Source organism: Mercenaria mercenaria, chromosome 12 (assembly GCF_021730395.1).
Source record: "Mercenaria mercenaria strain notata chromosome 12, MADL_Memer_1, whole genome shotgun sequence".
In the NCBI taxonomy this organism is placed as follows: domain Eukaryota; kingdom Metazoa; phylum Mollusca; class Bivalvia; order Venerida; family Veneridae; genus Mercenaria; species Mercenaria mercenaria.
In genome coordinates this window covers 52,143,120-52,165,716 of record NC_069372.1, presented here as the reverse complement: position 1 = coordinate 52,165,716, position 22,597 = coordinate 52,143,120, and the positions used below count along the sequence as shown (strand labels likewise).

The 22,597-nt window shown below is 35.0% G+C and overlaps 1 protein-coding gene across 1 annotated transcript; it reads right to left on the bottom strand.

Annotated features, from left to right (window-relative positions):
- Positions 1–6,207: 6,207 nt before the first annotated feature.
- On the bottom strand, positions 6,208–21,765 carry LOC123534033 (AH receptor-interacting protein-like). The gene is made up of 6 exons (XM_045316069.2): positions 21,616–21,765; positions 16,005–16,184; positions 15,364–15,544; positions 13,754–13,940; positions 12,778–12,920; positions 6,208–11,677 (listed from the first exon to the last, which is right to left on the bottom strand). Exons 1-6 carry the CDS (start codon positions 21,712–21,714, stop codon positions 11,463–11,465), a joined length of 1,005 nt encoding a protein of 334 aa, XP_045172004.2. The 5' UTR covers positions 21,715–21,765; the 3' UTR covers positions 6,208–11,462.
- Between the last annotated feature and the right edge of the window lie 832 nt (positions 21,766–22,597).

Here is a 22,597-nt window from a genome sequence, read left to right as displayed (position 1 = left end):
TCATCTATTGAATTATTTCAGTCTATGAAAAGCAATCTGTTGTTCAATAAATTCCTATTCAACTTTACTTTAATGGTATAATATTCCAGATAATGAAATTTCTTTTTACTGTTAAAACGAAATGAAGCTATTCTCTACATTTTAAAGGAGGGTTTATTTTTTTGACAAAAAGACCAAATCTTTGTTATGCAACTGTCATAAAACAAAATTCATGTCATTGTGATTCTCCCTGCAAAAATTGTGTGTTGGCATATCTGTCTTAAAACATATAATTTTATTATTCTATTTCTCAATATACTGCTAAGGCATAAAACAAGAGCTGTCGGAGGACAGCAACGCTCGACTATTTAACAGCCTTGTAGCTTGAATGAATAAGAAAGTCGAAAAAGGGGCATAATTTAGTAAAAAAGTAAAATAGGGTTATGGAACCTGCATAGTGCTTATCAGCTCATGACAGTGGAAAAGTGTATGAAGTTTCAATCCATTCCCATTAGTGGGTACTGAGATACCAGCTTACATATAAGAATTTAACCCAAAAACTCCTAAGTTCAAAAAGGGGCATAATTTTGTAAAATGCAAAGTTGAGTTATTGACCCTTTGCACTGCATGTCATATTATGACAGTGAACTAGTGTGTGAAGTTTTAATCCTTTCCCATTAGTGGATACTGAGATACCAGCTTACATACAAAAACTTAACCAAAAATTTCTATGCTGAAAAAGGGGCATAATTTTGTAAAAAAGCAAAATAAAGTTATGGGACCTGCTTTGTGCATGTCAGATCATGACAGTGAACAAGTGTGTGAAGTTTCAATCCATTCCCATTAGTGAGTACTGAGATACCAGCTTACATACAAAACCTTAACCAAAAAATTCTAAGTCAAAAAAGGCGCATAATTTTGTAAAAAAGCAAAATAGAGTTATGGAACCTGTGCAATGTAAGTCAGTTTATCACAGTAAATAAGTGTGTGAAGTTTCAATCCATTCCCACAAGTGGTTACTGAGATACCAGCTTACATACAAAACCTTAACCAAAAATTTTTAAGTCAAAAAAGGGGCATAATTTTGTAAAAAAGCAAAACAGAGTTATGGAACCTGTGCAATGTAAGTCAGTTTATCACAGTGAATAAGTGTGTGAAGTTTCAATCCATTCCCACAAGTGGTTGCTGAGATACCAGCTTACATACAAAAACTTAACCAAATCGGGACGCGGACGCGGACGCCGACGCATGGGCGAGTCCAATAGCTCTACTATTCTATGAATAGTCGAGCTAAAATCTGTTTGTTTCCGGTATTCCGACCTACCCTAAATTTTTGGCCCGATCCTAAATGTTTTTATGGCATTGGAGAATATTTTTTTCAACTTTTTAACAAAAAGTTACAAAACTGCAATTTTTATGCTTTAAACATGGTCAGTGATCTTAGAAATCAACTTACTGATGCTCTGAAGGCATAACCCCCTTCTTTGTATTCATTTTTTGACACAAAAATAATTTTTGAAAAGTCTCACTTAATAAAACAAGAGGGCCATGAAGGTCCTGTATCGCTCACTTGGCCTATTGACCTAAAGATCATCAAGATCAACATTCTAACCAAGTTTCATTAAGATATCATCATAAATGTAGCCTCTAAAGTGTTAACTAGCTTTTCCTTTGATTTGACCTGGCGACCTAGCTTTTGACTCCACATGACCCGGATTCAAATTTCACCTAAAGATCATCAAGATTAACATTCTGATAAAGTTTCATGAAGAAACAGTCATAAATGTGGCCTCTAGAGTGTTAACAAGCTTTTCCTTTGATTTGACCTAGTGACCTAGTTTTTGACCTCACCTGACCCAGATTTGAATCTGACCTATAGATCATCAAGATTAACATTCTGACCAAGTTTCATTAAGATATGTTCATAAATGTGGCCACTACAGTGTTAGCAAGCTTTTCCTTTGATTTGACCTGGTGACCTAGTTTTTGACCCCAGATGACCCAATATCAAATCCATCAAAGATTTTATTGAGAGTAACATTCTGACCAAGTTTCATTAAGATTGGGCCAAAATTGTGACCTCTAGAGTGTTAACAAGCTTTTCCTTTGATTTAATCTGGTGACCTAGTTTTTGATCCTACCTGACCCAGATTTGAATCTGACCTATGGATTATCAAGATTAACATTCTGACCAAGTTTCATTAAGAAACGGTCATAAATGTGGCCTCTAGAGTGTTAACAAGCTTTTCCTTTGATTTGACCTAGTGACCTAGTTTTTGATCCTACATGACCCAGATTCAAACTGGACCTTGAGATCATCAGGATTAACATTCTGACCAAGTTTTATGAAGATACAGTCATAAATGTGACCTCTACAGTGTTAACAAGCTTTTCCTTTGATCTGACCAGGTGACCTAGTTTTTGATCCCAGATGATCCAATATCAAGCTCGTCCAAGATTTTATTGAGGGTAACATTCTGACCATGTTTCATTAAGATCGGGCCAAAATTGTGACCTCTAGAGTGTTAAAAAGCTTTTCCTTTGATTTGACCTGGTGACCTAGTTTTTGACCCTAGATGACCCAATATCAAACTCGTCCAAGATTTTATAGAGGGTAACATTCTGACCAAGTTTCATTAAGATTGGGCCAAAACTGTGACCTCTAGAGTGTTAACAAGCTTTTCCTTTGATTTGACCTGGTGACCTAGTTTTTGATCCCAGATGACCCAATATTGAACTCATCCAAGATTTTATTGAGGGTAACATTCTGACCAAGTTTCATTAAGATTGGGTCAAAATTATGACCTCTAGACTGTTAACAAGCTTTTCCTTTGATTTGACCTGGTGACCTAGTTTTTGACCCCAGATGACCCAATATCAAACTCGTCCAAGATTTTATTGAGAGTAACATTCTGACCAAGTTTCATTAAGATTAGGTCAAAATTGTGACCTCTAGAGTGTTAACAGTCAAATTGTTGAGAACGGATGAACGGACAGATGACGACGGATGCAGGGCGATGGCAAAAGCTCACCTTGTGCACTTCGTGCTCAGGTGAGCTAAAAAAAGATAAATTTTCCGACCTACTTACCCTTATTATTTTGAGCATGTTACCGGAAACAAAGATTTTTTTTTTAGGCCTAAACATTTCAATACTATATTTCAGTATCTATATTATTATGTTGCCATCAATAAACATCACATAATGTTTTTTTTTCAAAATTCAACAGATACTTTTATAGACAAAGTATAATTTTGTTCTATCACTACCCTCTAAGGTAATTTAAACTGCAGGTAAAACTGCAGGTACTCTTTTGGCAGTGAATTTATTTATTTTGTTTGGTTTAACATCACACTGACACAATTTTAGGTCATATGACGACTTTCCAGCTTTGATGGTGGAGGAAGATCCCAGTTGCCCTTCTGCGCATTATTTCATCATGAGTGGGCACCTGGGTTGAATCTCCGACCTTCCGTAAGCCAGCTGGCTTCCTCACATGAAGAATTCAACACCCCAAGTGAGACTCAAACCCACATCGATGAGGTGCAAGTGATTTGAAGACCTTTTGGCAGTGAAGGTGGCAGGGTAAGTGCAGTGGTGTTTAAGTCAAAATAAAACCCCAGGTGCACAACATTTTATGCAGAGTAACATTCCTATAAACTTTCATGACTCTAGGTGAAATTCTTTTTGAGATATGGGAAACACAAATATTCAGGCTCTTTGTATAACTCTGCTAAGTCAACAGCTATAACTCTAATATTATTGAGTGAAATCTCAAACAAGAGCTGTCTGATGACAGTGCGCTCGACTCTCTCAGTGTCTGACTCTGAATTAGAGTTTTGCTAGTAAAAACTTTATAAAACTTTAACCAAAATATTCTAAGTTAAAAAGGGGCATAACTCTGGTAAAATTCAAATCAGAGTTATGGGGATTGTTTCTCCTGGTGTGAACTTTGATAGTTAAAAACTATTTTAGGTTTTAAGTCAAAAGCTTTGATAGTAACAGAGATATTTGACTTTATCAAAAACTTCACCAAAACAGTTTAAGTTAAAAAGGGGCATAACTCTGGCAAAATTCAAATCAGAGTTATGGGGATTGTTTTTCCTGGTGTAGACTTTGATAGTAAAACTAAATACCTATTTTAAGTTTCAAGTCAATAGCTTTTATAGTAACAGAGATATCTGACTTTATCAAAAACTTTAACCAATGGCAACGACGATGGTGATGCGGACGCTGGGGCGATCGAGTGCAATAGCTCAACTTTTCGAAAGAAAAAGTTGCACAACTTTACACACCAATGCTGGGGTGAGTGCAATAGCTCTACTTTTTCTTTCGAAAAGTCAAGCTAAAATCCCAAGGTGCACAACTTCACATGCTGCATAACATTCCTGTAAAATTCCATGATTCCTATGTTAAACAAATTTTAAAATACTTATGACATAAGCTTTTAGGTCCTTTATGTATATTTTGGGCTATGTCAAGGACCATAACTCTTTGTCCTACTGAGTGAAATCCCATCCAAAAAGCCAGGTGCACAACTTCACATTCCTATAACATTTGAAGACTTAAGGTCAAATATATTATATATCTGAGATATACATGACACAAATTTTGTTCAATAGATATCAGGATAGGCAAAGGAAAATCAATAAGCAACCCTTCCCAACCCAAAGTCGAGGGTATAAAAAAATAGAATTAAACTAGAGGATGCTTTTGTAGAAAAGCTCATGTCTCCCTCAATGCGATAGTCGGAGCGAAAGTCGAAGAGACATTGGTGGCTGGCTACAATAGGGATAGGCTACTTGGCATGTCCAATCGTTATGAAGTTTCAACATTCTGGGTCAATCAAGTGGTTCTAAAGTTATTTATCAGAAACCGTTTTCCATGTTCAGACTCCTGTGACCTTGACCTTTGATCAAGTGACCCTTAAGTCAATATGGGTCATCTACTCTGCACGTACAATTATCCAATGAAGTTTCAACATTCTGAGTCAAGTGGTTCTCAAGTTATTGATCGGAAAGGGTGTTCCATGTTCAGGCCCCATGTGACCCTGACCTTAGCTCAAGTGACCCGAAAAACGATAAGGGTCATCTACTCTGATAGTCCTATCATCCTATAAAGTTTGAAGGTTCTGGGTCAAATAGTTCTCAACTGATCGAAAACTGTTTTCCATGTTCTGGTCCCTGTGACCTTGACCTTTAAATCAAGTGACCCAAAAATCATTAGGGGTCATCTACTCTACTTGTCCAATCATCCTATGAAGTTTCAACGTTCTGGGTCAAGTGGTTCTCGAGTTACTGATCAGAAACAGTTTTCCATGTTCAGGCCCTTGTGACCTTGACCATTGACCTAATAACCCCAAAACTATTAGGGATCATCTACTCTGCAAGCCCTATCACCATATGAAGCTTGAAGATTCTAGGTCAAATGGTTCTCGAGTTATTGATCAAAAATGAAGTGTGATTGACAGATGGCCCCTGTGACCTTTGATGGAGTGACCCTATAAACTATAAGGGCCATCTACTCTGTAAGTCCTATCCCCCTATTAAGTTTGAAGGTTCTAGGTCAAATGGTTCTCAAGTTACTGACCAGAAATGGATTGCCATGTTCTGGCCACTGTGATCTTGACCTTAAATGGAGTGACCCCAAAATCATTACGGGTCATCTACTCTGCATGTCCAATTATCCTATGAAGTTTCAACATTCTAGGTCAAGTGGGTCTCAAGTTATTGATCGGAAATGGTTTTTCATGTTCAGGCCCCTGTGACCTTGGCCTCTGACAGACTGATCCCAAAATCAATAGGGGTGATCTACTCTGCATGTCCAATCACCCTATGAAATTTCAACATTCCTGGTCAAGTGGTTCTCAAGTTATTGATCATAAATGGTTTTCCATTTTCAGGCCCCTTTGACCTTGACCTTTGATGGAGTGACCTAAAAAACAATAAGGGTCGTCTACTCCATAAGCCCTGCCACCCTATGAAGTTTGAAGGTTCTAGGTCAAATGGTTCTCCAGTTATTGATCGGAAATGAAGTGTGACAGACAGACAAACGGAAAGCTGGACGTACAGGGCAAAAACAATATGGGGGAGAGACATAAATATGGCAAGGCATTATCTGCAGAATGATTTAAATACCCACATGATAAAAATTGTCATGTACTTTATTCTATGTATTCAATGAGACATTGGTAAAATAATTATGATCAGATAAAAAAGGACTAAATACATTAAATAACAATAATATTTAATGAAAATCACAAAAATACTGTAACAGTTTAATATAAATACCAACTGATTTGATAAAAGATAAATAGACATGTAAAATTAAAGAAACTTAACTGAAATATTTTTTTCACAGAAATTTGCAATCTCAGCTTAAATACAAAACTATAACAAGAGCACCGCCTTGCGGGTGCAGACGCTCATCTGATTTTTTTGTCTCTGTATAATAGAAATATTGACCTACCCATGATTTTCTAAGTCCAAAAAGGGCTATAATTCTTGCGAAAAGCAATGCAGAGTTACGGTTCTTGCAGTTCAGTGTCAGCTTTTAATGGCGAATAACTGCTCGAAATTTTAAAGCAATAGCTTTGACCATAAAGGTGAAAAGTTGACCTAAACGCAAAACTTAACCAAGAAATCTGGCCATAATTCTTACAAAAAGCAGGATGGAGTTATGTTTCTTGCTGTACAGAGTCAGCTAATCATGGTGAACAAGTGTTGCAAGTTTTAAAGCAATAGCTTTGATAGTTTAGGAGAAAAGCTGACCTAAACATAAGACTTAACCAGGCAATGCCGACGCCGATCAAGCGATTACAATAACTCATCATTTTTTTTCCAAAAAATCAGATGAGCTAAAAATGAAGCAGATCTGAAACTCTCATAAGACCTAACAGCAAAATCTCATGAGAACCACACAAGATTTTGTTTACTGATGAAGATACTCTCTTTTCACTTAATAAGCTTCTGAGTGTTTGTTAAACTAATTGGGGTGATAACTGATTTTATATATATATAAAAAGAAAAATAACCAGATATGATTCTGTTTTTTTATCTATTTGGCTTAATTGATAGAAAGTATATTAACGTATTTACATCTATGTTCTAGATTATATATTATTTCTGTGAAATACAACGGAATAATGAAATACTGAAATACAGAAACAAAACGCCTGAACTGTTTGTTTCGTTTTGTTGGGTTTAATGTTGCACCGACACAATTATAGGTCATATGGCAACTTTCCAGCTTTGATGGTGAAGGAAGACCCCAAGGTGCCCCTCAGTGCATTATTTCATCACAGGCGGGAACCTGGGTAGAACCACTGACCTTCCGTAAGCCAGCTGGATGGCTTCCTCATCCTGAACTGAGTCACAAGACTAAAATAGCATATGAAATATGTTTTGTAAAAACGTAACCCACTGGAAGGGCACAACGGACAAAGGGAAGGGGCTAATACTGTATAAGTGGATATTTCCACGAGTCGAAAAGTTAGCGAATTCGGAAATTTTTCTGACATAAAAGCTGCACTTTCGCTGACATTATTAGTATTACTATTATCCCTTATATGGAACCAGTGAGTTGAAAATTATGGTCATTTATCCTTTAAAAAATCATACAATTATTATCTCAATATTCATATACGTTCAAAAAATAATAAGTACAAATAAAATTTCTTAAGGTATAAATATAACATATTATTGTAGTTGTAAGTTATTCGCGAACATTCAAATATCAAAGAACATGCTACACATTAATAAAATTGTTGTTTGTCTTTTCTTTACAAAAGATAATTACTTGAAAACGTATTATTAAAGAAAGCAGTATTATACAATGTCATGTAATAATCAAACTGAAAAAGTCTAACAATATGTATTGAAGTAAATCCTTTTGTTAAGTTTTGTAAACGTGTAAAATGATTTTTTAAAAGTCAGCTTGTTTTCTTGCCTATAGCTTTGCTAGTTTTGTACCTGTCAACAAGTGGAAATTTAATCAAATTATGATAATCTTTACCTTTTTGAAGTGTAACCAAACAACTATGGCTACTTTTGACGCATTTAAGGCCGAAAAAAGGAGATTAAAGTTGTTAAGAGTACAGACAGAGACAGTGTATCAATTTCTCTCATTTACTACATTTTTATAATGGGTTGGCTGATATTTACGCTGGAGAAATTATTAGCGAATTTTGTCAATTTGCGAAATTCACCAATATTTCCACCTCGCTAACTTAACCACTTATACAGTATTCTTCCCTGTGACCTTGACCTTTATAGAACAGACCTGACTCTTGCACATGACACAGCTCATTATGCTAAGCATAAGTGGAATACTAGAAAGCGTTTTGGACAGCCAAACTAACTCATATACAAACAGTTTATTTACTATAAACCTCTTTCCAGGGGCGTGTAAATACAACAACTGAACACATACAGCTTATTATTGAAAGAAATTCTTGTTTTCATAAACACTGAATCAAGTATACAAAGTTAAGAAAATAATAAATAAAGTTAGATGGATATAAAAATGCCCAGACTTTGTAATGTGGAACAATAAGGTTGAAATTTTGCAAATATATAGAGGTTATTTATTTCTTTCACCATCTGAACACCAGAAATAATATTGTCATGAGTGAAACATATCTGATATACATGTAAAACAAAATAAAGTTTCTTTTTTTTTCATGTATTTGAACACTTTAAACAAATTTTATATATTCTACATTTTTGCGAGACTACCACTAACATATATTTCACTATAAAATTTAAATAATTCTAAGTCATTCTCCGACCATTAATGTAGTTCAAACAAACATACGCTTTTCCATATCAGGAAGGAAATGCCAAAATTGTATACCACGAAGATGTAATTGGACAGAAGTTGACAACTGATACTGATGGGCCATTATATTAAATAGGCAAATTTTCTTTGGAGCATTTTAACAATGGTTTTAATCTACCACCATCCATGCACCAAATATTATGATTTGTGGCAGTTTTGTGCAAAATTCGGCAAGTTGCTAACAAAAGATTTACTCAAACAAACAAAATATATGATTTTCTGGTGTTTAGACTACCAAACTACTGTGAAATCATTAATATTTGTGGGGGACTCATTTTCATGGATTTCGTGGTCGAGTCAATCCACGAAATTTAATCCCAAGGAACAAGTAAAATTTCCATTCATTTTATGTTCAAAAGTTGAAATCCACGAATTCATATCACCAAGAAATTGCCGTTTTGACCCAAACCACGAAATTTTATGCCCACGAAATTAAATGATTTTACAGTATCTAGGACTTTGTTTACAACAGTACAGTAGGAAAAACAGCACCTTGTTATTTTACAGCAGAAGAGATTTAGTGACCATTACGGTGCATTCTACAGACTTTTCCACTGGCTGCTGACTACGTTAGACAGGGTCATGTTATATAAAGGGTCATTGTATAGGAAATTCCAACAGTTGGACCACGAGTTGACCATTCTAAATTAAGTCACACTTATTACTGGCAATTGCATGTGAAACTGAAATAAGACTTAACAAGAGCACCGCCTTGCGGGTGCTGACGCTCATCTGATTTTTTTTGTGTAATAGAAATATTGTCCTACCCATGATTTTCTAAGTCTAAAAAGGGCCATCATTCTTGCAAAAAGCAGGATAGAGTTATGTTTCTTGATGTTCAGTGTCCACTTATGATGGTGAAAAACTGTTGCAAGTTTTAATTTAATAAAGCAATAGCTTTGATAGTTTATGAGAAAAGTTGACTTAAACATAATACTCAACCAAGAAAATGATTTTCTAAGTCCAAAAGGGGCAATAATTATTGCAAAAAGCAGGATGGAGTTATGTTGCTTGCTGTACAGGGTCAGCTTATGATGGTCAACAAGTGTTGCAAGTTTCAAAGCAATAGCTTTGATAGTTTAAGAGAAAAAGTTGACCTAAACATAAAACTTAACCAAGAAATCTGATATTTTCTAAGTCCAAAAGAGGCCATAAATCTTGCAAAAAGCAGGATGGAGTTATGTTTCTTGCTGTACAGGGTCAACTTATGATGGTGAACAAGTGTTGCAAGTTTTAAAGCAATAGCTTTGATAGTTTAGGATAAAAGCTGACCTAAACATAAAACTTAACCAAGAAAACTGATTTTCTAAGTCCAAAAGGGGCAATAAATCTTGCAAAAAGCAAGATGGAGTTATGTTTCTTGATGTACAGGGTCTGCTTATGATGGTGAACAAGTATTCCAAGTTTCAAAGCAATAGCTTTGATGGTTTAGGAGACAAGTTGACCTAAACATAAAACTTAACCAAGAAATCTGATATTTTCTAAGTACAAAAGGGGCCATAAATCTTGCAAAAAGCAAGATGGAGTTATGTTTTTTGCTATACAGGGTCAGCTTATGATGGTAAACAAGTATTCCAAGTTTCAAAGCAATAGCTTTGATAGTTTAGGAGAAAAGCTGACCTAAACATAAAACTTAACCAGGCAACGCCGACGCAGACGCCGACGCCGACAACTGCTCAAGTGATGACAATAACTCCTCATTTTTTTTTCCAAAAATCAGATGAGCTAAAAACCAATTTAGCCAGATCTTAAATTCACACATTATCTATTTCAGAAAAGTAGCACCACAGATATACGCCTGACTTTTTGCAAGATATACCATAACTAACAAGAAACCTCAACATAACCACTTCAGTATTTGTGTTCCGACACACTATCCATACTGTTATTAGATCACACATCTACTGAATGAAAACTAACAGTATAAAACTACATGCCCACTGTTGGCGTGCAATATTTCCACATGTTCATTTCCATCAAGCTTTGGCATAAAATGTATATATGACACTGAAAAATGACATCAGATATTGGTAACATACAAGAAGAATGATGATTTTCTTCATTATTTCAAAAGCATTACAAATAACTGATTACTCCCTTCTGTACAATATTTCTGATAATTTGTAGGGATATCCTTCAAAAATTGTATGTCAATATGTTTGCACCACTGGTCACTTTCACAGCATCCATATTATATCCATTTTTGAGAGAAAAAAATCATCTGGAAAGTGTGAATGAGGTGCTTTAATTACTGTACTTTTAATTAAAAGTAATTTAAAACTTTGTATTGTAATTTTTGCTATCAAAGCTCATCAACAATCCATCAATAAAAAAACTTGATTAAAATAATTAAATCTAATGCCTTTAGATCATAGATAAATAAATAACAATTGAGCCGTGCCATGAGAAAACCAACATAGTGGGTTTGCGACCAGCATGGATCCAGACCAGCCTGCACATCCATGCAGTCTGGTCAGGATCCATGCTGTTCGCTAACAGTTTCTCCAATTCCAATAGGCTTTAAAAACGAACAGCATGGAGCCTGACCAGACTGCGCTGATGCACAGGCTGGTCTGGATCCATGCTGGTCACAAACCCACTATGTTGGTTTTCTCATGGCATGGCTCAAATAACATTATCCTCTTATCAAGATGAACTCTCAGCAAACATTGATTTCAACTTTTCTTTGTCCTGAAGATCTTTCTTCTTCTGTAATTCCTCTAAATACTTCAGTTCCTTTTTCACAGTGTTTGAAAGAGTTGAATCAAGTTCTGCAACTCTTTCAAAGTCTATTCTTGCCTCCCTTGGATTCCAAGCACCAATATGTGCCTTACCTCTTCTGAATAAGGCTTTAACATTGTCTGGAACATGAAATCAACAGGTTAATGTCTTGGTTTATAAAATGGCAGCATATATTTTGGGTTCTGAACATAAAACATATTACAAACTTATTTCCTCTTATTTCATGTCACAAGGACAAATTCAGGGTGAGGTGTGTGGAGGGGGAGTGGAGATTTTAGCTCTGTGGCAAAGCGGAACCATACAAACTTGAAAAAGGTCTATACAAGGATGCCACAGACAAAGTTTGATGGAGATTCACCAAGTGATTCATAACAATGAAGCTGTTTAAAGCTTCCTTTCTATTTTCAACTCTTGTGGTCCAAACAAGGATGCAACAAACCAAGTTTAGTGAAAATCCCTCAAGTGTTGCTTTAGAAAAAATAGTTCAATTTTTTTTTATTTCAAGCTCTGTTGGCCCATAAAAGGGGCAAAGTGGAACCAGTTGAACAAACTTCAGAGAGAGATTCATACAAGGATGCTACGGACCAAGTTTGGTGAAGATCCATCAAATGAGAAGAAATCATTTACAGGCTTTTCAATATTTTGCTCTAGTGGCTGCTAAATGGGGTCAAGCAGAACCATTTGAACAAACTAAGATAGATTTTGCACCTAAGTCCAAAAGGAGGTCAAGGTCAAGGTCAAACTGAGGTCAGGTGATGTTTGAAGATGAGGAATGGTCACAGTTAACATCTGTATTAGTATCAATTCATTCTTGTAAGGGGTATTGATGCTAGATGAAACGGTCACATTTGGTTAACCAAGAGATGGCCCATATAAAGCAACCTATGTCCAAAATGAGGTCAAGGTCAAACTGAGGTCAGGTGACGTCTGAAGATGAGGAATGGTCACAGGCTACATCTGCATTAGTATCAAGTCATTCTAGTAAGGGGTATTGATGCTAGATGAAACAGTTCCACTTGGTTAACCTCGTACGGACGGACGAACGGACGGACAGGACAATCACTATATGCCTCCCGCATCAGTAGATGCTGGGGGCATAAAAAAAGGTAGCAACTTAAAAGCATATCTAGCTTGCCAATATGGTTTCATCATTGACAAAAGTAAATAAATTCAAACTACATGCATGCACGTACACACAATCAACTTGTCTGTCACTTACCCGGATCCCTTTTCAGTACAGTACTGGTATGTTCTATCACTATGTAATATTCCTTTAATAACAGTTTACATTGTGAGAAATTTAACAACAGAGGTATTTTCATGTCTTCTAACACATGCCAGTCTGGGTCTCCTGGCTTCTCTCTGAAATATAAGGAACAGGACACTTATATCACAAAATATAATTATTCACAATCAACACTTTCGAAAAATTTTCTAGTTTTGAAAATCATCACATATTTTAATAGATTTTAGATCTGCTGAAAATATTTTTTTTCTGTGATCAATCCTCAATATTTATTAATGTGTTCTCCTGCTTTTGAAAAACATGTTCATGGTGAGATACAGGTAGTTAGAGACAGGCGATTTCAGGTTTATTGCAGCTGTTAATGCTAAAATAGTATATACATTACATCAGATTAAAAAACTATCAAAATGTAGGAACAAAATGTTAGGATTATTTGGGAACATAAAACAGAAGCAGATTTATGTTATAATACAGGAATAAAATGTAAAAATTATTTGGGTATAAAACTGTAATATAACAGAATCATCATGTAGGAACAAAATGTGAAGATTTGGGAATATAAAACTGTTACATAATAGCAATACAAGATGAGGGCATCAAATACATGGAGGATATTTATTAATTAAGATCTTTCATGTAGAACAAACAAAGTTTTCTTTTCATTCTAGCATGGTTTGATTTGTCTGACAGTTAAATAAAGAAGGAATTCAATCATTGTAAATTCTGCAATAAACAACGGTTGACACATGGTCCCCTGAAAGAACAATATGACATGAATTCTGATGTCAAAATGCCACGATGTCCTGTCCATTACAAGTGGACTGAAACAAAACTTTTAACCAACACCAAGGCTGGTTCAGAAAATCAAGTGATGACAATACTTTGTGTATTTGTTTAAAAATCAGACCAGCTTAAAACAGCAACTTCCTCCATTACAGTCAATACTTACTTCATACATAACTGTTCTAACAACCCTATAGCCTCTCCATATTTTTCAGCTGCCTCTGAGTATTTTTTCTGTTTATATAGTTCATTTCCAGCTTCCTTTAACTTGGGTACCTTATCTTGCTTTTCTTCATCTGTCAGCGTCCAAGATTCTTTTTCATAAGACCCAGGTCGCTCAATCTTTATCAGATCTGGAAGAAAATTTTTACCTAACTAACTGACAACAAGTTAAGGGGTATACAGGTGAAATAGCGGATGAAAAACTACATTCTTAGAATCATTGTAAAAATAGTATTTCTCATATTTTACCGACATACTTAGTAAAGTAAAACAGGGAAATCATTTCTTACTTGGGATGACAGGATAATTTTGCAAACCCTGTGTAACGGTCAGTTTTTTCCCCAGTCAGCTTTTTCCCCATGGAAAAAAACAACAGGCTGATTTCTTCCCTGAGGAAAAAAAACTGGTTGATTCTTTCCCCTGTTACACCAGCCTAAATATGCCAGGTTAGAATAACATATGAAAATTGGATCAAAATGTCACATTCCACTTTTCTTTTCTTATGTTACTCATTTTGAAGGACAAGGTAAGATAATTATAGGTTGATGATCAGGTTTTTGATTGGACAACATGTCATGTTTTCACAACTTCCCATACTGGTAATATTATGGACAAATAGTGATTATCGTATAAACGTTTGATCTGAAAAATCAGCCTACTTCTGTTTCTTTAAATTGATTGATTTAAATAAACTTAAAATTAAACATCAACTTAATATCCCTTTAATATATTTCTTTACATTTTACTAGGGATATTCAGCCATAATGTGCAGTGGGTTAAAGAGGCCATACCAAATTCCACACAAGAATGATGTCAATATTGAAATACACACAACCTGAACATGTCTGGTAGAATAAGATTATATTGTTAAAACAAGAGCTGTCCGTAAGACAGCCAATGCTCGACTATTCGAATTGTTGCTACAGAAGCAGGAAGTTTCAATTCAATATCTGCATTAGGTGTGACACCAATGCAGACACCAATGCCAAGGTGAGTAGAATAGCTAGACTCGAAGAATAGTCGAGCTAACAAGAGGATAACTCCAAAGAAATGAAATGACAAGAAAGTCCTGAAAATATCAGAATATCCTCTTCAGTTTAATAATATGTCCCAAGTCATGGTTAATTTCCATTCAACCCTGAACATATGCCAGTCCTCACAGTGACATATTTAATAGTTACGCTATGAAAGATAAACTTGAACAATCCCGATGCCAGGATGTTGCAGAACAAGCTTGGTAAAATTCTGACCAGTAATTTCAAAGGAAAAGAAACTATACTATACTAACAGCTCACCCTGAATACATATTTCACATTTGCTTAACTGCAGACCCTTTTAAGTTAGCAAGCTAACTTAAACATTCTTTGTGCCTCCCCTGGGTTTTGATTAAGATTTTGCCATTTTCCCGAAGTAAAAAGCAGTCTTGATTTCAACTAAAGCAGATCATTTTTATTGCCACTGAAGTTTCAAATTTCAAAGCCAGTTGAAAGTCTGTCTCATTTTGCAACAGGACAAATTTTAGATGAAACAGTCACATTTTAGCAAATTACTTACCTATAGTGAATGCAAGTGGTTGAGGATTTTTGACTAAATCGTCCAGATCCGGATGACCAAGTCCTTTCTCTGACATTGCCATCATACCACAGCAATGGCTCTTCTCCTCTTCATGCTTCTTCTTATGTTTACCAAATATCTCTCGTAACTGCTTCGAAACCAGTGGGTACTGCTCTACCAGCTAAAATGACCAAATTTTTCTTTAATAAACTGCTAGTTACTATGTACAGATGAAACTCAGCATCTCAAACTTGCTCATCTCAGAATTATGAATACTTTGAAGAAATGTTCAAGTTCAGTCAAAATGCCTTCTAAATGTAGGTATTTCACTCTTTTTAAGTTGAATCTGACATACCGAGACTTTTGCTTTTTTAAATTCCTATCTGACTACTTCTCTGTATATCAAAGTAAAAATTTGTTTATAAAGGCTGATTATTTTTCCTGTACAGCCTTGTACAACAAAAACTACCAGTACTCTCCACTACTTTCCTGATAAATACATGTCAGATTTACATGTGTATTACAGTATTTAAAACTCAGTTTTACTGAAAAATCCTTATATTGTTAAAAATGGAGTACTGATCAGCCTTAGCGGCTATGGTTTGTATTACCATAAACATTTTAGGCCTAACTACTCATACCTTTGTGTCAACAGTGAATTCAGACACTTCTTCAACCCTCATTGATTTCAAACAAGCTTCCCAGACTTCAAATTTAAATTTCTTGCCAAGGATTAATTCCATTGGTTTCTCATGATTATGACTGTCATCAATTATGGTGTGTTCATCATCACATTTACATGTTTTATAGTGGAAGTACAGCTGAAATATATATAAAGTATGAAATTACTTGAATAATGCAGAAGAGTGAGCAGTTATAATGTCTACCAAACAATAGCCCAAGTGTAAAAGTGGGTCTGTGCTCAAAAAGATAAGAAATGTAACTGCCAAACTAGATCTACTTCATGTCTTCAGACTCTTCATAGGTTTAATCCATTGCTACTCAACTAAAGGTACTTGACATTGTGCTCTCAATGAGCATATCTACCTGCTGCATGCCATGTCAAGTGATAGTGTACACGTACACAGCTAAATATTCTTTTTTTTTGTTTCTGTAGGGTTTAGAATCACACCGACAAAATCTAGGTCATATGGCAACTTTTCCAGCTTTTGATTGCAAAGAACCAAGTTGCCTCTACCAGCATTGTTTCAGGCATGGATTGGCATCAAGGTAGAACAAACAATCTTCCGCAAGACAGCTGGATAGCTTCCTCACATGAAGAATTCTACACACCAAGCAAGGTTTTTCGAATCCACTTCGATGAAGAGAAAGTGGTACAGCCAAATGATAAAAGACATAATAAGACTTTTTTATGACTTTTTTAAAAGATAAATTAAAAACAGGGTCTTTAACCTTTAGCCTGCTGGCGGCAAGTGAATCTGCCTTTGCAACCAGTGCAGGCTGATCATTGTCTGCACTGTTCGCTATTCAGTCAGTAAAGTTTTAGTGAACACACCTTTGAGTAAAAGGTGGTACGGCCAAAATTGAATGATAAATCAATCCATTTTAGAAATTTAGCAGGGTTAGGGTTAATTTACCTGCAAAAAATAGGAAATTATAATACCATGCACATCTTAACTTTGTTAACTACTTATAGCAGATTGATTAAAAGGTCAGGTATAGACAGACAAACCATTTAGACTAATTATCGATATGAGCCGCCCCATGAGAAAACCAACATAGTGGCTTTGCAACCAGCATGTATCCAGACCAGCCTGCACATCCGCGCAGGATCCATGCTGTCGCTAACGGTTTCTCTAATTGCAATAGGCTTTGAAAGCGAACGGCATGGATCCTGACCAGACTGGGCAGATGCGCAGGCTGGTCTGGATCCATGCTGGTCGCAAAGCCACTATGTTGGTTTTCTCATGGCGCGGCTCATATGTCATACAGCATTGACAACCACCTTAGGTTTCAACAATGCATACTATGAATAATTTCAAAACCTGCAAGATCTCAAGGTGAAACAAACGACCATAATTGATTGTTTAGCAGTTAAATTTCCTAAGCAGTAAATAGCATCCTGTTTTTAACTCCTCAGTAGGTAAGGCATCATCTGAAAAAGTTGTCTACGGTAAACACCATTATGTTTGTCAATACCATGGCCATTTTAAAGGGGAGAAATGTTACTGTAAAATAACAGACTGACTTGAAAGATACCAGAACTTTTCATAGATGATAGTTCCTTGGATTTGCTATATAAACAATGGTAAAGGTGTTCAGTCATGAAATGGATTTAATTTCAAATGCTCCTCCTGTTCATGGAATGGATGCACAACACACACACAGTACAAAAGAAGTGAATATTATTGTTGCATGTATGTATTTGCCTTTTCTTAAGCTTTTGTTGGCTTCTTGTTTTTCATGTAGCTTTGTTCTACTGCAAAGTAATATAATTTATTATGTACTATTATTTCAAAAGAAATTATATTGTCTTAAAACTTATGCTGTTTCAATTAACTGTATCACCCAAAGTATTGTTTCAAACCCAGACCATTTTACAAATGTCTGTTTCAGACCAAAGTCTCAGACAGAAAGTTTCAACCTACTGATTGTTTCAACCCAAAATATTTTATATGACTGTATCAGACTTTATCTTAAAGATGTGATAATATAACTTTCTTCAAGCTACTTCGCATATGATTAGGGACAAATTAATATGTAAATGATTAGTATTTTTAATTATTAGTATTTTCTAAGCGATGAATGAATGAATTTTTTATTGGAAGTCTGAGAAATCAACAGTTGTCTTTTGTAAAATGGACTTGATTCAGTTTATTATGCACCAGCCATACCGCCAGTTTTATACTTCAGTAAGCGTCTGTTGATTTGTTCAGGATTGATCAAGTCGGCAAATGCTCTGAAATAAGATAACGCGCTAACACGAGCTGACGCGAGATTATCTACAGTTGCCATTCTGTGTATTTTATAGTTTTTTGATTAAATGTACTTTGATGCTCTTTGTTTTGCCCTTTTGTTTTTTAATTGTTTGTTTTGTTTCGTTTTAAGAATGAATTACGGTATCTCAAATACGTATCAAGTACTTTTTAACATAACAAAATATCAGCCGATATGATAAATACAGCGAAATAAACAGGTAAATTACAAATAGTAAATAATAAATCACAAGAAATGTAATTTATTTAACTAATATAATGATCATTTATAATACAGTTTATTGAAGCCGGCTACCTTGACTTACATAAAGAGTCGGCTGCTTAGACCTTTAGTCTAAGTAGCCGGAACCGGCTACGTATATCTTTGGTCTAGGTAGCCGGAACATAGCCAGAACCGGCTACCTAACCACTGCCTTGTACTAGTTGTAGGATAGCCTTATTCATTGCCATTCATCAGGATGGCTTAAGGTACTTCCGCCATCTTGAATTTAGAGTGACCTTCATTTGAAGTGTGAAAATATAGTGAACAAAAGCTTTCAAATGCAGCTGTTCCAGAATACAAAAACAGCTCAGTTTTCAAGACCTGAACTAAAAGTAGCTGTATAAAAAGTATATCTAAAATTTTGAAATAAACAAAGAAGATATTTTACCTGTATTTTTCCAAATTTTTGGTTAGATTTATAAATCCTTTCAAAATACTTTATTAAAAATTCATGAATGGCAAAAGTTAGTTCAAAGTTTCAATTAGTGCATCTATATAGGAGAATTGTCTTACGGAATAGAACTAAACTTATTACAAAATCTGTTTTTAAACATGACCACCTCATGTATTAAAACTAAAACAAATCTGTACATACTGCTATTTTCAGCATACATAAAAGTAGTGCAATGTGCGGACAATGATTTTTATACGTATGGTGTACCAAACTGCCTAAAATTGTAAGACAAGTCTCAGACTTAATATGAACAAGATTTGGCAACGATCCGAAATTCTTTTCAAGGACTGTCAAGTATAAGAAAGGTTTCATTTATTATAGTGCAATTTATGTACTTACGCGCTGCTTATCTCACGAAAAATTTGGTGGAAATGAAATTTTCGGCACTTCCTGCGGTAACTACCGAAATGACTTAACGTAACTTTCTCACTCATACGTGATTGTATATTTATAAATTATAAAAACAATCGAAATATTTGCTTTATCACGATATATGCAAATATTTTTAGACAATCTTGAAACATTAGGCCACAATATTTCCGCATACTGGTCCGGGACAAGTTCGATGTGTATAGTGATTCCTTATTAGATGTTTCATTCGTCGTAAACTAACCAATTTTGATCTATCGACTTTTTAAACAATATGAGAATGATGCAGCATGTTTTTGAAAACACAGTGAGAATAAATCGCAGAAAAAGTTACAGCCAAATATGTTAGGAGGTAATACAATTTGTATACAGTTGTAGATAACTACGAAACATTTTACAAAATGCAATCAGTTGAACTTCTCACGCGAAAAACTGATGATTAAAATCAGCAATATCTCAAAAGTAACTTTTCTGCATCTTGGTTCTTCGTTAAACAATGATATTTTTTCACATTTTCATAGATTTAAACTGATGATAAATGTGCATTGAAATTCTGGCATAGAAATGGACATTGACTTTACATTACTGCGGTGTTGACAGCAGGAACAGTGGTCCAGTACTAAGACTGTCTACGAAACCAAGGATAACGAGTTCTTTATCTGAAAATTACGAACAATGGGATCAGTGTTCAGTATACACCTGAAAATGATAGACTTGCTATTTGCCGAGTGCACACTTGTTTTCTATCGTCGTTAATATAAAGTAGACTAGTAAATATTCGTACACATGCATAATCTCATAAACACTTCTTTAATATATGTTCTCTGAAATAACAAATAACTGGCTCAACTGAGACACCATACTTCAAAGTAAATTCAGTTTATTCACCACGAGATTCAAAATGCACGGGAGTCTCCTGATAATACATACCTTTAATTTCACATGGTTGAAGTGTAAACAAATAGTTAAATTTGCTTCGTTTTACTTTTCACGGAAAAGATCGGACGGTTGTTTATATTGGAATAATTATAGAACATCTATGCATTTAAAGTTGAAAGTTGATTGTTTTCTACAGGACGTAAAACTGAAACAATTAAGCACTTTTACTTTTTCAGCAATGTTCCTGTGGTGAACTTTGACATTGTTTACGAACAGAAATCAGTTTTGTGTCATCTTGAAATGCGTTGTTCGGCTGAAACGTATAGTTCCCGGAAAATATCTAAAATGGTTAATTTTTGGGGATTTTTGTTTTATTTATAAATTCAACACAATGTGTAATATTTCCAGTTTTTGAAAATGATTGAAATTCAACTTTATTTTAGAAAAAGTTTCGATCTTTCAGTAATATTTTGTCAGCGGATGCTTACAAATTTTAAGTGAAACGGCTTTCTTGTCCAAGGGAGGTGTGTAAAGCGAAAAACTATTATTACACATTACGTTTATTCTTTAAATGTGAAGGATCGGTAACAGATTAAGGAGATCGGACAGTGAAAAACTATACTAAATGGATATCTCTAATCATGAATAAGGAGACATACATATTTCAGTAAGGAATCTCAGGTAAAAGAACAATCATATATTTTATTCCTTGAAATAAACATGGCGGCGAAATATTTTAGAAAAACTGTGCACGTGTTTTGCGCATTAGAATGTTTAACGACATTTTCTTGAAAAAGTAACGCTCGTATGCACTGTTTTGGCATTTCTTTGATTTGAAAATAAATGTTTTATAACAATTTAGGTTGCATACGATACCGAAATTTTGCACCAAAAATGTTCACTCATTTTCTTCCAAAGCACTGTGGAGATAGGGTTCAGCGTAGCTTTCATGCTCGCAAGTTTACCTACAGATATATCTTTTCAATTTTTATCATATATTTTTTGTATCCTTGCATTTCGAAAGCTGTTTCGAGGGTTCTGATTTTTCACATGGATTTCTAATTTCAATTTGCGGAAATACCTTATTGAATGATTCTGATATTTTATAGTCTGCCTTAGAGCACAGCGACCATCCAAAAAATTTATCATAATAATGCTGTCCTAAATGTATTACTTTAGACTTGTATATATATATATATATCACTAGAACTACCACAGAAATATCTGGTATCTATCCGCATACCACTACACTTAAGCATATAGAGAATATACGTCGAATACTTCGTTTAACAGAAATCTGTTCCGGCAGCCTAAAAGGTAACTTAATTTACTTTTGTTCCATCTTCATAGTCTGGCGCATCTCCTTTCCCGCCGTGCAGAATTTTCTTTTGAATTCCAAGTTTTGCTAAAATAGCAAAATAATCGGCCATGTTTGTTTACATTAGGTATTGGCAAACTATTATCGAATATACGAAACTCGTCATCATCATCATTTATAGTAATTGCAAACGTATTATGGCCATGCTTTGGGTGTTAAAGAAAATAAAAGATTGTCAGGTTTCCTAGGCTACTTAATCCACCTAGTGCTTCCTAACAGTTGTGATAAGAAAAGGTACAAAAACCTAAAACCATAATTCCCTTAACTGCAAAACATATACAAATAAACTGTTGTGCAGAAAGGAAGACGTTATAGTAGGGTAAAAACAGGATAAAAGCAAAAAGATTTGTACTGGAATTATGGTGCAAACATCATTGTATTATAGCCAGTGCTGATTTGAATCCGGAGACCGTTTCAACACTGGCTAAATGTGAGGTAATGTTTTCCACTGAACCACTGTTCTAGGGAAGAATGAATTTATATAATCATGATAAATCAGCTGTAGCAGATGGTATCTGAAATGGCAGATGGTTGTAGTGTCTGGACTGTCTTGTGTAAGATGCAACATATTGTTTAGGATCAACATCTACATGATAACAAACCATTTTTTGATATAAAACTAGTCTACTAGATTGCAAAGTATTCCAATTTAAGTCTTTTATGATACTATTGAGACAGTGTCTGCGGTCTTGCTATATTGTTTGTTACACATCTTGCAGCTTGTCTTTGAATGTTTTCTAATTAATCTATATCCTCCCGATGATAAGGATCCCATACACTAAAACAGTATTCTAAAGTTGGTCTTACAATAGTGTTATAAGCAGCGGCTTTGGGGGAAGAATGAATGTTCTGTTCTAAGAAACCTAATCTCTGACTAGCTTTGTTAGAAATTTTGTTTACATGTTCATGAGGAGACCAAGATAAATATATAATTC

Excerpts from the sequence above, each read along its gene's own strand:
- LOC123534033 (XM_045316069.2), bottom strand. The coding sequence starts at position 21,714 with ATGGCCGATTATTTTGCTATTTTAGCAAAACTTGGAATTCAAAAGAAA. Across the intron at positions 15,545-16,004 it reads AATTCACTGTTGACACAAAG|CTGGTAGAGCAGTACCCACT; the intron begins GTATGAGTAGTT and ends TGGTCATTTTAG. Across the intron at positions 13,941-15,363 it reads ACCACTTGCATTCACTATAG|ATCTGATAAAGATTGAGCGA; the intron begins GTAAGTAATTTG and ends ATTTTCTTCCAG.